Source organism: Phocoena phocoena, chromosome 1 (assembly GCF_963924675.1).
Source record: "Phocoena phocoena chromosome 1, mPhoPho1.1, whole genome shotgun sequence".
Lineage (NCBI taxonomy): Eukaryota > Metazoa > Chordata > Mammalia > Artiodactyla > Phocoenidae > Phocoena > Phocoena phocoena.
The window spans coordinates 62016078-62029484 of NC_089219.1; the positions used below are offsets into that span (position 1 = coordinate 62016078).

The 13407-nt window shown below is 35.7% G+C and overlaps 1 protein-coding gene across 1 annotated transcript in view; it reads right to left on the minus strand.

The window, feature by feature from the left end:
* NEGR1 (neuronal growth regulator 1) overlaps positions 1 to 13407 on the minus strand; it is a 922148-nt gene that overhangs the window by 176794 nt on the left and 731947 nt on the right. The window contains exon 6 of the mRNA XM_065879003.1: positions 10089 to 10240. Coding sequence (XP_065735075.1) covers positions 10089 to 10240 — 152 coding nt within the window. The remainder of the gene's footprint in view (positions 1 to 10088; positions 10241 to 13407) is intronic.

The window sequence follows — 13407 nt, forward strand, 5'->3', positions numbered from 1 at the left end:
GGAGAGCAGCTCAGACAGCTACCATGTAATGTGCTCAAATCATTAGATCAGGCTTTAAATCTAGGCACAGCTTCAGGGAAAACAGTGCATGCTGGGTAAATATTCTCTAAGATACTTCTTAGAAGTAATAGGAGGGGAATCTCTCACAGGACCTCCAGTACGCTCTGTCAGAGAAAAGACTAGAGAAGCAGCTGCAGAAGGTAGAGGCTGCTAATATGTTTTCTTTAGGCTGGAAATGTTGGAATGTTCTCATTTTTACAAAGTCTTAATAGCAACAACTCCCATATATATAGCGTCACATTTTGTCCTAAGTTGTTATAGTGTTAGAGCTTTGTGAAATAAAATAGCAAGCAAGGAGGTCTATTCTAGTGCCTTTTCACAGGTTATTGGCCAACAGAATTGAAACTGTGAACATAAAGGAAATTTCCCTGGAGAGTAAAATTATTTGTAGAGATGACAAAATGGTTAGGCCAGCAGTGGAAACTCACCAAAGACAAAAACACATTAAAATACAATTTTTTTCTGTCAATAAAAATATAATTAGGAGTTCAATGACAAAAAATGTACAGAAGGGAAAAATATTGTCAGTATTTCTACTTTGTTAAGAAGTAAGTGTAACTGTTTTTAATAACAATCCATACATAAATACTACTTTTAAAAAACATATATAGATTTCTTAGAATCTTAAAGATTACAGATGAAAGAAAACTTGGAGATTAGATATTCTATTCTCCTCATTTTATAAATGAGGAAACTGAGTCCAGTGAGTTAAGTGCTTTGCTTAAGAATCCCTCCAAGTAAGAGCCAGAAACTAAATTGTCTGACTCTCAGGCTAGAGCTCCTAATAAAATTTTGTGGTTAAATTTGAAACATCTTTTGATCTTTTTGGTACCAAACTTCCACAAGCCTGATACATTTCAAGTCTGATCACTGACAACAGCAAATACCAAATCTCCCTTCTCCCTTTGGCATTTACTGACCCTTGTCAGCTGTATGAATGTATATGCCATCTTAGCAGCTTGAGGATGCAGCTGTCAAATTGCCTCTTAACCTGAGAGAAACACATCAGTAGAGTAATTAATTTTGTACAACCCTCTCTATCAACCTGACCACTTTTTTTCATCATTACAAGTGAATGCTTATGTGCATGGCTGATTTAATTAATAATTCTAATAAAAAAGACAATATCACAGCAATATATATAAGTGCATTAATAAAGGAATCAAGAACTAGTCTGTTCTCTGATATCTAGTGAGATCAAGTTACAGAGTTATTGAGGTTATATAACTCTAAGCCTCTATTGGTTTACTCTTCAACATTTGGATTATATGTAACAGAGAGGACAGAAAAGCAAACTAACATTTAATGAGCACTTTCTCTGGATTAGGTGCTTTATACAACATTTTACATATCCTATCCCAATTAATCATCACAACAACCCTATAAGAATAAGTTATTTTCCCTATTTTGTAGGTGAGACAACTGAGGTTTAAAGATCGGGTTTGAGAGAACTGTCTAACATCTTGCATGCAGGATTGTGGTTTCAATTCAGATCTGTTTGATTCCAAAGCTTTTGGTGGTTGGCCTAGAGAGTGGAAAGAACACTGGAATGAGAGCAGGAAAACTAAGTTCTAGCTCTAGATCTGCTGTGCAACGTACAACTTTGGGTTCTCAATCACCTTCTTTGGGCCTCAGTCCCCCTCACCTACAAAGTAAAAGGATAGATCTAGCCTGGAAGTTTTCAAACCTAATTTTCTGGACAGGCCTCCGGGTCACTATGCATTGTGATATAAAGGTAAAAGATGGGATTTTCCAGATTTACCTCCAAATCAACCAAATGAACTCCAATTTTATCTTTGTTGTATATTAAGGGTTTGCATAAGGTTTTATTTGTGGAAAGAAAAGAACGCGTTGCTTTAAAAAGTTTGAAAAAATTTGAGTAGGTAATATCTGAGACCTACTCTAGCTCCAGAGTTCTGCCATTTGACACAGATAACAAAAGCTCTGTCAGCATCTGTTTTTGGTTCTCACTAGCAGCAATTTGATGAACTGGAACACCACAGGTTTTAATGGTTATTCTAACTGCTTCAACTGTTTAGCAGATTTTGGTCTTGTCCAAAATGTCCATGAGACATTGGTACATGCCAAAAGGTCTTTGATATTTAGTCCTGTCCAATACCATTTGGAAAGGACCAAATACACTTATGGACGTTTTGAATAGGACCAAATTTTAAGGGCCTTTTAGTGTAGACCAATTTTTTTGTGGATGTTTTGTACAGGGCCAAATATCCTTTAAGGCTTCAAACTGTTGGATATCATCTCTTAAGTATGGCAATGAATGACCATTTTGTGTCTAGCTTCTTGAGAATACACATGGAATCTAGGTATGAGGTCAGGGAGCAAAAAACCTCCTCTGGCTGTACTCATAACTCCATTTCAGCAAATTTGTATACATCCACTATTTGTGTGATGATGATGACTGTGCATGTATATTTCAGTTTAGTACAGTGCCATCTGATAGGCCGATTTAGCTATATCAAAATCTACCTGTATCTGCAAACCTAATTTTTGTCAAATATTTATTGCTAGAGCATCCCAGAGAGGGTTTCCATTAACATCATAAAGCTGTGAGGATAAAGCAAGTTGGCTCACATAGCATGCTGTCTTTAATAATCAACGAGTCTAAATTTATTGCTGCCTCTTTCAACCAAAATGAAAACCCTATCTCTTTTAAGTTGCAGGAGGGGAGATCAGTTTCAATCTAAAATATGAATCATTCAAATTCACGGTATCACCTTTCACATGAAATCAGGGTTCATTATAATAGGCAAAAGTAACAGAGAGCTCATACAGTTGCTTAGTGGCATGTGGGGACATTTGAAGCAAGCAGAGAGCTGAAATATTACTTGCAAGGGCACAGCTGGTTCCATATTCAACAAATCAGTCAAAAAATAAAGTTTGCCTGCATCAGTCAGATCTAAACAGGGAAAAACTGTTATGATACACACATTCTTTCTCCAATAGTCCTTCTCATTTTCCCTTTGGATAAGAGCTACTGACTTTTTTTTTTTTTTAATCTCAAAGAGGAGGTGTCCATCAAATTAAATAGACTGGGAAGAAATATTCTCTAAAATGAGAAGAGATTTTCCAGAAAGTTAAATAGCCCTTGATTGTATAAAGCATTTAAAATTGGAACTTCATTATTGTCTCCACAGCGTTACTAAGAGAGGGAAAAGACGAAATTTTGGTGAGTCCTTTGAATATTTTATGTGTAATATTTCTGAGGTAAATAAATACTTTGTTATTTGAATAAATGCAGATTCATGCATATGTGTGCACACACACACCCCACACTCACAAGAAAAGGAGATAAGTCCCTGTAGCATCATTAGGACCTATGTTCTAGCAAAATATTTGACACCACCTTTAGGAAACATATTAAAGAGTGGTTTGGCAACCATGCATTGTAGCAATATTATTGTTACCTATTTGAGACTGTAAGAAAAGATTTTGTTAATATTAAACCTTGAGTTGTTCTAAATACTTTCACATATTAGGTCTCATGAGAAGACTGTATTAAACCAAAGCTATATAAATGTTAAGTATATTGTTTATATAGAGTTCTAAGATTTCTTCCTTCTTAAGTAATTATCTTTCCTTATTTCCCTTTAGATTGAGCCTTATAATATGTGTTCTATAATGAGAAAGTAGGAAACAAAGCATATACATGTTTTACTTATGAAAATGACTTTTACTGGTTACTAAATTACTGATCAAATGATGATGCACATTTGATGAACTGGACCCACAGATGGCAGGATGGGACTATTCAGTTCATATTCTTTAAGGAGAAGATTTAGAGGAATCATCTCTTTCAGTTGCTCACATTCAGGAAGCAAAAAACACGATTGAAAAATAATAATAAAATCCCCAATAATTCTGAATCCCAAATTTTTTACTTAATAAGGAATTTTGCTATGAATAGTTGACACGCTGTCATCCGTTATTAAGTTTGTTAAAGCATTGATCCCTGAGGCTGATCTACAGTGATCTGCAGAATATTTTCTCTTTCTCTCTCCCTCTCTCTCTCTGTCTCTGTCTCTTTCTCTACCTCTCTCTCACAAAGAGACTTTTTATAACGCAGACATACTTCAGAAATTTCTGGACACATAATCTAAAGGATGAGGGATTCATTGTATACTAGCTCTTCTATAGTTTTTTCCCATAACTTTTGCTTTCCCCTTACTTGAAAAAGTATATACTCTCTACCTGAAGTAATTCTATTGATGAAATTACTGACATCTCTGCTTAGAATGACAGCTCCGCTTACAATTACAGTCTAAAGTCTATAGGTCACGGAAGGCAAAAGAATTTAAGGTGACTTCATATTAAATCAAAACCATTTCTTGCTTCTCTGGGGCCCGAGAAAGATGTGAGAAAAGAGGCTAAGAAACTAGAATGAAGGAGGCTTGCAAAAAAGCAAAAGCGTGCGAAGTATTGTTCACCAAAGGCTACAGTGCTGCATCTTTGCAGGTCAGGGAGTTGTTGATATACACCTGACCATTAGGCCTATTCATCAGAAAAGAAGCCCACGTCAGGCCAGCTGATGGGACATCAAGGCAGATCATCAGTCTGTGTTCTTCCTTTCAGAGCCTAGCCTACAGAAAGAGTATTTAGTACACATGTCTCTATTTCTTCATCAACTTGTTAAATTGAATCTACTTATTTAAATTTAATCTGGCTTCTACTCCCAGTTTTCTATAGAAACTGCTTTGGCAAAGATCACCAGTAGCTGCCAATTGTCAGAGACAGTGGCTGATTTTCAGACTTTCTCTGGCCCGATGTAGCATCAGACACTGCTGACCCTCTCTCTTGTGGACAGGTCTACTCCCAAGGCTTCCATGGCACTGTCCTCCTCTGGCATCTCCATCCACCCCGGATCCACATGCTTCTACAGGAGGCTTCTCTTTCTCTCCTCACTCCTCAATGCTGATTTTACTTGGATTTCAGTCTTTGCTCATCTTTTCACTCCACGTGTCCTTCAAGAGAAATCTTATTTACTCTCAGAGTGGAAACTACCACGTCCATGCTGAGAGCTTCCAGATCATATCTCCATCCTGGACTTTATAAAGTGCAGCTACCTATTGGACACTGCCTCCAACTGAGTATGTCTAAAGTTAAAAACATTTCTCTTTTTCAATCTCCACCTTCTCCCCAAATATAAAATGGCTAATCCTCCTGTTATGTTCTAGCTTGGTTAATGTCACCCAAACTAAACTTTGGAAGTTATCTAAGTTCCCACAATTTCCTTCCCATTCTCTTCAGATTTGGTCATTAACTGTCCTAATTATCTCTCTCATCTCTGTTACTCTTTTTTGTGCAGTTGGCCCTCCACATTGCCTAAGAAAGTGTTTCAGAAACTCAATCAGTTTATGTCCTTCCTTTATTAAAATGCTTCAGTGGCTCTCCAAAACCAGAAGGATAAAGTCCAAACTCATCTGCAGTCCTTTCTGTCCTAAGTCCCCCAACTTGTCCAGTCTCATCTGTTAACATTCTCTTCTCCCACCTTTTACTCTAACCATATTAAAATACTACCGTGTCTTCAAATGTATCAGATTGCTTCATACTGCCATGTCTTTACATGAGCTGTTCCATACAGGAGTATTTTTCTCTCTCCCATTCCCACACCCAGGCTCAACCCAATCACATCCTTATTTCAAGGGTCTCCTCTATAGCTTGCCCTGAGTCATTAAGACTGAGTATATCATTCTTTCATCTGTGTCACTACATTGTGCTTATGATTGTTGTTGAATGTACTCTGCAAAGTTCTGCCTTTGAAAATAAGACAATGATGGCTAAAATAATATTTTGAGTTTTAGCTTAGTTATAATTCATATGGTGATATACCTACTCTAGATGACAGTCATTTCATGGCCCTCAAACTGGATTAAGTGGCTCTTCTCTGCCCTTGTATGCTACTGTTGACTATACTGCATTACAGTTATCTGTTTCTTGTACCTCTCTGCTCATTCACTTGAGAACTCTTTGAGCAAGTTCCCTTTCTATGAATACTTTTCTTTCCAACATCTAGCAGAGTGCTTTGTACATTGTAGGCAGTCAATATATATATTTGATGAATGAATATTGCTATTGAATAAATGATCAGAGTCTCATAGAACAATCGTTTTACTTCTGCTTTTACTCTTTAAATCTCCTAGATGTCTGAAACTCTATGCTGTGAACATCATATTTAACCTGGAATTAGTGCCATAAAGTCTGGTTCATGCACTGAGCAAGGGATGAGGTTAAGTTATGAGCTAGAGTTGGGACATTATATCAAATTTGCATGCCTTCTCCCTGGCTTGCCAATGACAACTTACTTTCTAAACCCTCAGTAAAGTACTGGACAGTCAGTCATCAAATAAGTTCAGCCATCTATATATAGTTTTTGAAAACAATTGAACTGAGTGTTCTTTGGGGATGTGATATAATAACAATGACTAGCATTTATTCAATGCTTACTTTGATCCAGGCTAAGTGTTAAGTGCTTTACATGCATCCTCCCATTTAATTTTTATCCCGTAGGTGGGAGCTATTATTGCTCTCATTTTATAAGTGAAGTAACTGAAGCTTTGGCATTTAGGTAACTTACTCAAAATCTCACAACTATATGCAGTAGGACTGTGGTTCACATTATGACCTGCTTGTCTCCCTTTATGTGAAACACACACACACACACACACACACACACACACACACACATTTATACACCAAAAAGTGCTACTTTCCTTTTTGGATGGTCTTAGTTATGGCAGGACTCTAACTACAACTTCTTGCCTTTTGCTTTCTTGTTGATCTGGAAAATGTAGGTTATTACAAATCAGGAGTAGATTGTAACAGAGTCAGGATTTATCCTAAATAGTTATAGATGGGGACCTGATTCTCAGTGGATAATACTCAATAGAGTGTTTGCTATGTATAAGCACTATACTAGGAGATTCACATTTATGATTACCTTCTCTTTGAGCATATTAACTATTCATGGATACAAATCATGAAAATATGATTTTTTTTTTTTTTACTCATGGTATGTTCCACATATCATCATGGACACATGTGGCAGACTCTTTGGAGCCTAACTCTTTTCTCCTAGATTAGAAGATGGGCGAGTTAGTTTTACACACTCCCTTGACTATAGAAAGGGCTGATAGTCAAAAAAAGATTTTTAAAAATTCTTTAGCAGGTCATAGGCTAATATTAGATCAGCTTAGGACTGGCCACTAGTTTTGGATCAGTTTAGAGGTTGAAGACCTTCCCATCCACAGACCTTGTGAATATACGACAGGAATTCTTATTAAGGGACACATTGCTCTCTCCAGCTAGTTTCATAAGAACTTTAAGAAAGCTGAAGATTTCAATGAAGACTTACAATGCCTGTGTTGGATAACTATACCATTCCAAGGAGTTTTAAAATCCCATAAAAATGTGTGTTTAAATGTCTCTGAGTCTCATTTTTAATAATTTTTCAGTCAAACATTAACCCCATTCATCTTTCATATTACTTAAATTTTATATCTGGTGGATGATGTTTATTTCTAAACATTTATTTAAATAGAGTTTTTATCTATTGAAGAATAGCACCCTAAATTATTTAAGTTCATAAAAACCTTAAGAAGGGCAAGCATGTTACATGTAGAGGTATATCTTTCCAAAATATGTTGCAAATGATAAAATTTATCTCCATCGATGGTTTTATGTTTATCATAGTGGGAAACAGTGAAACATAGAAGTTAAAAGCTGAGGCCCTGAACCCAGACTGTCAGGATTCAGATTTTTGCTTTGCCACTTATGAACAATTTGACTTTGGTCAAGCTTTTAACTCTCTTCATCTTGTTTTCCTCATCTGTAAGAAGGGAATTACAGAATTTACCTTTTTGGATTGTGTGAGTATTAAAGGGACAAATCCATATGAAGAGATTAGAATAGGATCTATTCTATAGTAAGCTCACAATAAGTATTGTCATCACTGTGATATTGCCTTGTATAGCTAGAGATTATAATACACATTCTACAGCTAAAACTCAGTTCATTCATTCATTTATTTATGATACATTCCATCACTTATTCAATGTTTAACTAATTCACTTATTCACTAAAGATTTGCTAATTGTCTGTTAAATAGCAGACACTGTGCATAGCGATATGGGAGATAAAATGATTAATCAGATATTGATACTGTCTTCTCAACAAATATAATTTGGTGGAGAGATAAAAACTATACAAAAGTAATAAAAATAGAAATGCTTAGTGCAATAAGAGTTTCCGGTGAGGTCATACAAGAGTTTTGAATATACAGATATTTCTTCAAACTTCAGGGCTGTGTTCAAAATTACAGACAAGATTTGCATGTCTTTCTTAACGAAATAATCAAATTGCACTAGTAATTCTTAGCACTTCTACCTACAGAAAGCCAGTGGCAAATGAAGACAATTAGAGTCCGTTCTGAAGATACCACATTTAGGAGCCTTTTCAGCAGTTCATTATATCCAGAGGACTGCACTAAGGTTGCCAGGGTAAAGCAAACAGATCAGTGATAATTGTTCCTAATTCGTCACAGTCATTAATGCTTCGGTTTTGAAAATCAGAGTGTGATTTAGAAATTTAAATAGCAAAAGTTAATGTGTTATTAAGCCTTAAATTTGTCTTTATTTTGTTTAATTCATTTACTCCTTCAGGTTCTTGAATATTTAAAACATTTAAAATATTAATAACATACCAAAAGAAGTATCAATATTTACATTAAATTGGAATTCATACTGCTCTATAATATTTTCAATGATATTATTCATAATTACACAAAATAAATAATCCTCATGGAAGAAACTGAAGCAAGTATATTATACTTTGGCTACTGCACAGCAAGCAATGCTTTTCTTTCAGAGTGCGGGATACTAAGAAATACTTCGTAATATTAAGCTGGAATAATAAATGATGTGATGTTTTAAAAGTACATATAGCACAAATCATTTTCAAATGATTATTTTCTATTAACAACCAACTGATATATTTTATTTAACAACAGAGTTTCTTAAATCATGGCAATTCAAAGTTCATAAATCATGAAACTTCTTATTATAGTATGTTTTTAAACAGTAAGGATATTACATATCCCGTTCCCCATTTCTGCAAAATAGAAATGATCATGTCTGTGATGAACTCACAGTATTTGCATTTTTCAGAGACAGTTTACTAACACAGGATGATAACATAAATATACATATGTCAGGTTACTATAAAAATATAAATTATCAAAGATCAGTATGGTTCAGATAACTTTGTGGAACTGAAAAAACAGTGTATTCTCTATAGTTTTCTGTGAACATTTTGAGAAACACTCCACTTCAATATCAGGAATATTTTATGGTTATAACAATTTGTTGATTACTCAGCTTCTGGAAAGCACTAAAACTAATTGTAGGAGAAAACATTAACATACATTTCTTTCCCTTCCACTAATCCTTGTGTTTGCTCTTCTTTTTACATTTCTAGTCCTTCAGAACTAAGACGCATTAGAAATAAAGTACCTATTTTAGTAAAACCTTAAGTTGTATTTCAAAATACACTTTTGAGTAAAAACATTATCTATATGGATAAAATATTTTGTCCATGATCATTTACTTACTATTTTATTTTGTTTATGGCATGTGAAATTCTCACTATCTCAAGATAAACATCTAGAGAAAGCCAACCAAGAGTAAATTCAATCTAAATTAATCTATGCTGAAATATAACACATTTTTAAAAACAAAACAAAAACTAAATTCTACCAAACCAACTGTCTTCAGTCAGAAGACATTTTTAGTGGATCCTATTATTTGTGTGATCTTTCCCTTTTCTCAGATCTAAGATATTTTTCTAAGCACATATGGAATTCTATAGGGATTATAAAATTCTCCAACACCCTGATTATTTGGGGGCCAAATTTCCTGTGTAAGGATATTGTGTAAGGAACATGTCACATCAGGCTGAGCTCTATAGATAGGAGCCAAAAGGCCCTGGGAGCATTTTGGCAACACTGTGTTACTTACGGTTGAGAGGCAGGCTCGCATTGGTTGTGCCTAGCTTGTTGACAGCCACACAAGTATAGTTGCCGAAGTGCTCCTGTGTCACATTGGTAACAGTGAGAATGGATCTTGTGCTAAAATTCTGAATAATAATTCCTTGTTGGCCACTGAAGAGCCTAAAGGACAAAAATAAACTCTAGGTAAATACGTGTTGTGAATACCACTTTTATCTTAGATGGGGTTGTCATGGCAACACATAGACAGTTTTGACCATGCTGCTGTTAGCATATAACATGATAATAGTGCAATTATATTTCCTTACAGTAGTAGATATTAGGGAAGAGAGGTTGATGACAGCGGTAGACTGTTCCCATGGGATTATTTGTGCTATATAACAAACCAAGCTTAGATAGCCACATGTCCTATTCATACATTGACTTGTATTTTAGAAAATTAAACACACTACAGCAATGGTATATCAACTGCTAAAGTCAAGAAAAAGTAAAGGGAATTAAATATAACGATTCCTTTAAAAACACAAACTCATGATTTCTAAAAAGTTGGCTAGAATATGTCTAGGCCATTTCAGATGATATTATTAGGTAACTTTCATGAAAGTTAATCCTACAACTGTGGTGGGATGGTTCTGAGTCCAGGGTCAACATTTACTGCTACTTTGTAGATATAACCCAGACAGATGACTTGCTGTTAAACCTAGAAAAAGCCTGCAGTATAATACTGAGGATCGTATTTAAAGTTGAGTCTTATCTTTGCCACACTTTACTAATGTGTTTTGGAAACTCCTTTAACCTTTCTGGGCCTCCATATAGGATTCAGTTTTACCTGATTCCACCCTGACTATTCAACATTCTCGCTCCAGATTTACCAGCAGAGGCCCCTACTCTCAGATAGGCCGGCATAGCTCTACTGTTTTCAATGCTTGACAGTCTCGCTTTTGCTTCACACTTTTCCTGAACCTTCCCCCAATGGCCACCATTCCCTTTTATCTCTGAGAACCAGATCCTTCCCTCCTCATTTAAGTCTGACCTGTGTCCTATCTCTTCTACTCTACTCTCCTTAAATGACTCTCCTCTCTCTCTGTCTCTGCCTCTTGCTCTACATGTTGCTCTCCAAATTGTTGTAGAATTTATAAAACCAAAACCATATTCTTGTGTTGTTCTCTCTAGCAGTTTCCATACATACGAGTCTACCCAAATAAACTGAATTGTTTTAAATTTCTTAAAAGGCAAGGCCATATGGACATACTTCATTTTATATTTGAGTTCTACATAGCACTTTAATAGTGGTATCTCGGATATATAATACATAGTTCATAGGTCAATGGAGTTCAGGTGACATCTCCACAACACAGGGATTGTTAAGTCCCCTTCAGTGGCCCTGTCAAAAAATTCTCTCTCTAAATATGAATTCTGCTACAATGAGATGCCAACCAAATAATAACTTCTCCCTAACTAACCCCAAAGTTTATTGTGAAAGAAATGTACTGATCACAATATGAGATATGTAAGCTCATAGCTCAAATGGCAGTTAGCTTTTCTTCTTTAATGTGTTCAAGTCTTAGTACTAAGTATTTCTTTAATCATGAAGATGCTAATAAATGGCATTCCCCTGAGAGTTTATATTGAACTCCTTTGCATTATGTTATGTGACTTGCATCTGAATTTAGATAAAATATACTGTAGTTAAATGCAGATTAAAATAAGCAACCATGCTTGATCATCTGGGAATTATTTGTATTTCATGTAATAGCTGAATTTGGCTTATCCAAAACTCAAGCTTTAATCAGATTAATAAAACGTTGAGTTGAATAAATATTAAAAAACTTTAACTTGAGCGATAAACCTAATGACCTCCAACTCTGACACAAGAAAACAGGTTATCAAATATCAAGGATATGACAGCATTTAGTCATCTGTCTCATATTGCAAATTTATCAATATTTATGCTAAAATACCACAATGGTTATTGCCTATTTTTCTGCATCACATCAATACATTTATTTTTAACCAATTAGTATATGTTATGTATAAAAATTCACAGTTTCACTGTCCTGCAAGCTTCAGCATTATGGCTTAAATCAATTTGCCCATGTCTCTGCTATGGCTACATTCTCCAGAGGACTCAGCAACTCCCAAGACTATTAAATCCCTTTTGTGCCCCATCTCCCAAAACCAAGATTCATTTTGCTACTAAAGAATTGAGAAAAGATTAGTTAGGGTCTTCATTTGGCTAGGCTCTGGGGAGGAAATATCAAGGGAGTATAATCAGTTACTTCACAGCACTGTTTGCTTATGTTCCTTATGACTGTCATTCTGAGTTGGGTTCCAATTCTCTGCCCTTTAACGTGTCTGAAGGCAAGCCCCAGATGGTGCTAAATCATGCAGTGCCTCCATGCTCTGTGCATGCAGACCCATTCCTGGCCCGTGTCCAGCAGTGTTATGTGAATTCTTACCAAAGTGGCACATCAGTCACACTTTAGCAGCAGTAACTCCTGCTGCTGCGATCAGCCTGGCAGGTGATTATGGTCAAAAAAAAAGGAAAGCATCTTCTCTGGGGGAATGTTCTTCCTCTAGAGGACATTATCTCTCTGAGATGACTGGAAGAGTCCAAAGCTTCCTTTCTTCCATAGTTGGGAGTTTTAGAAGTACTGACTCATCAAGCACCATTTAAGAACCTGTCTTCACCTGGTAGATGACTGGGACAGCATTTCCAAAGCTGACATAGAGGGAGAAAGACTTCTGAGATAATATATATCTCCGGAAGGTGTATTTCTGTGATTTTCCTACAGGCATCCTGGGGGTAGTGGTAGATGGAAGGTTTCTCAGCTATTTAAACCAATTCTGAAAATAGTCATTACTTACTACAAAGATGAGTTCTATACTAGGTGATTAGGGACTAAGCTGGACAGCACATAATCTTTGAAGATCTTTCAAGAAGAATCAGATATATAAACATGTGTTTGCAACAGCGAGTGGTTTAGTCACTGTGGGGACCCTTTTAAGATGAATACGTCTACCCTTAGGTGTTAGATACAAAAAAAATTGAACCATGCCTAGAAATCCCATCATGTATGACCCTAATGTAATTTCACTCCTTGACTAAAAACAAATAAGAAAAGAGCTCTTTAACTGATGACACTTTTTTTATGAAACAGACTTATCCTAATATGTTTGGATATAATTATATTTTCTGAAAAGAAAATCATTCTTTTTTTATCAAACATGTATTTGACAACCTGAATTGTTATTCTGTGTTAAAGAAAATCCTTGACAGGCTTCAGGCATGTGCACATGAGCCTATTCACAGGATGACCCTTGTCCCA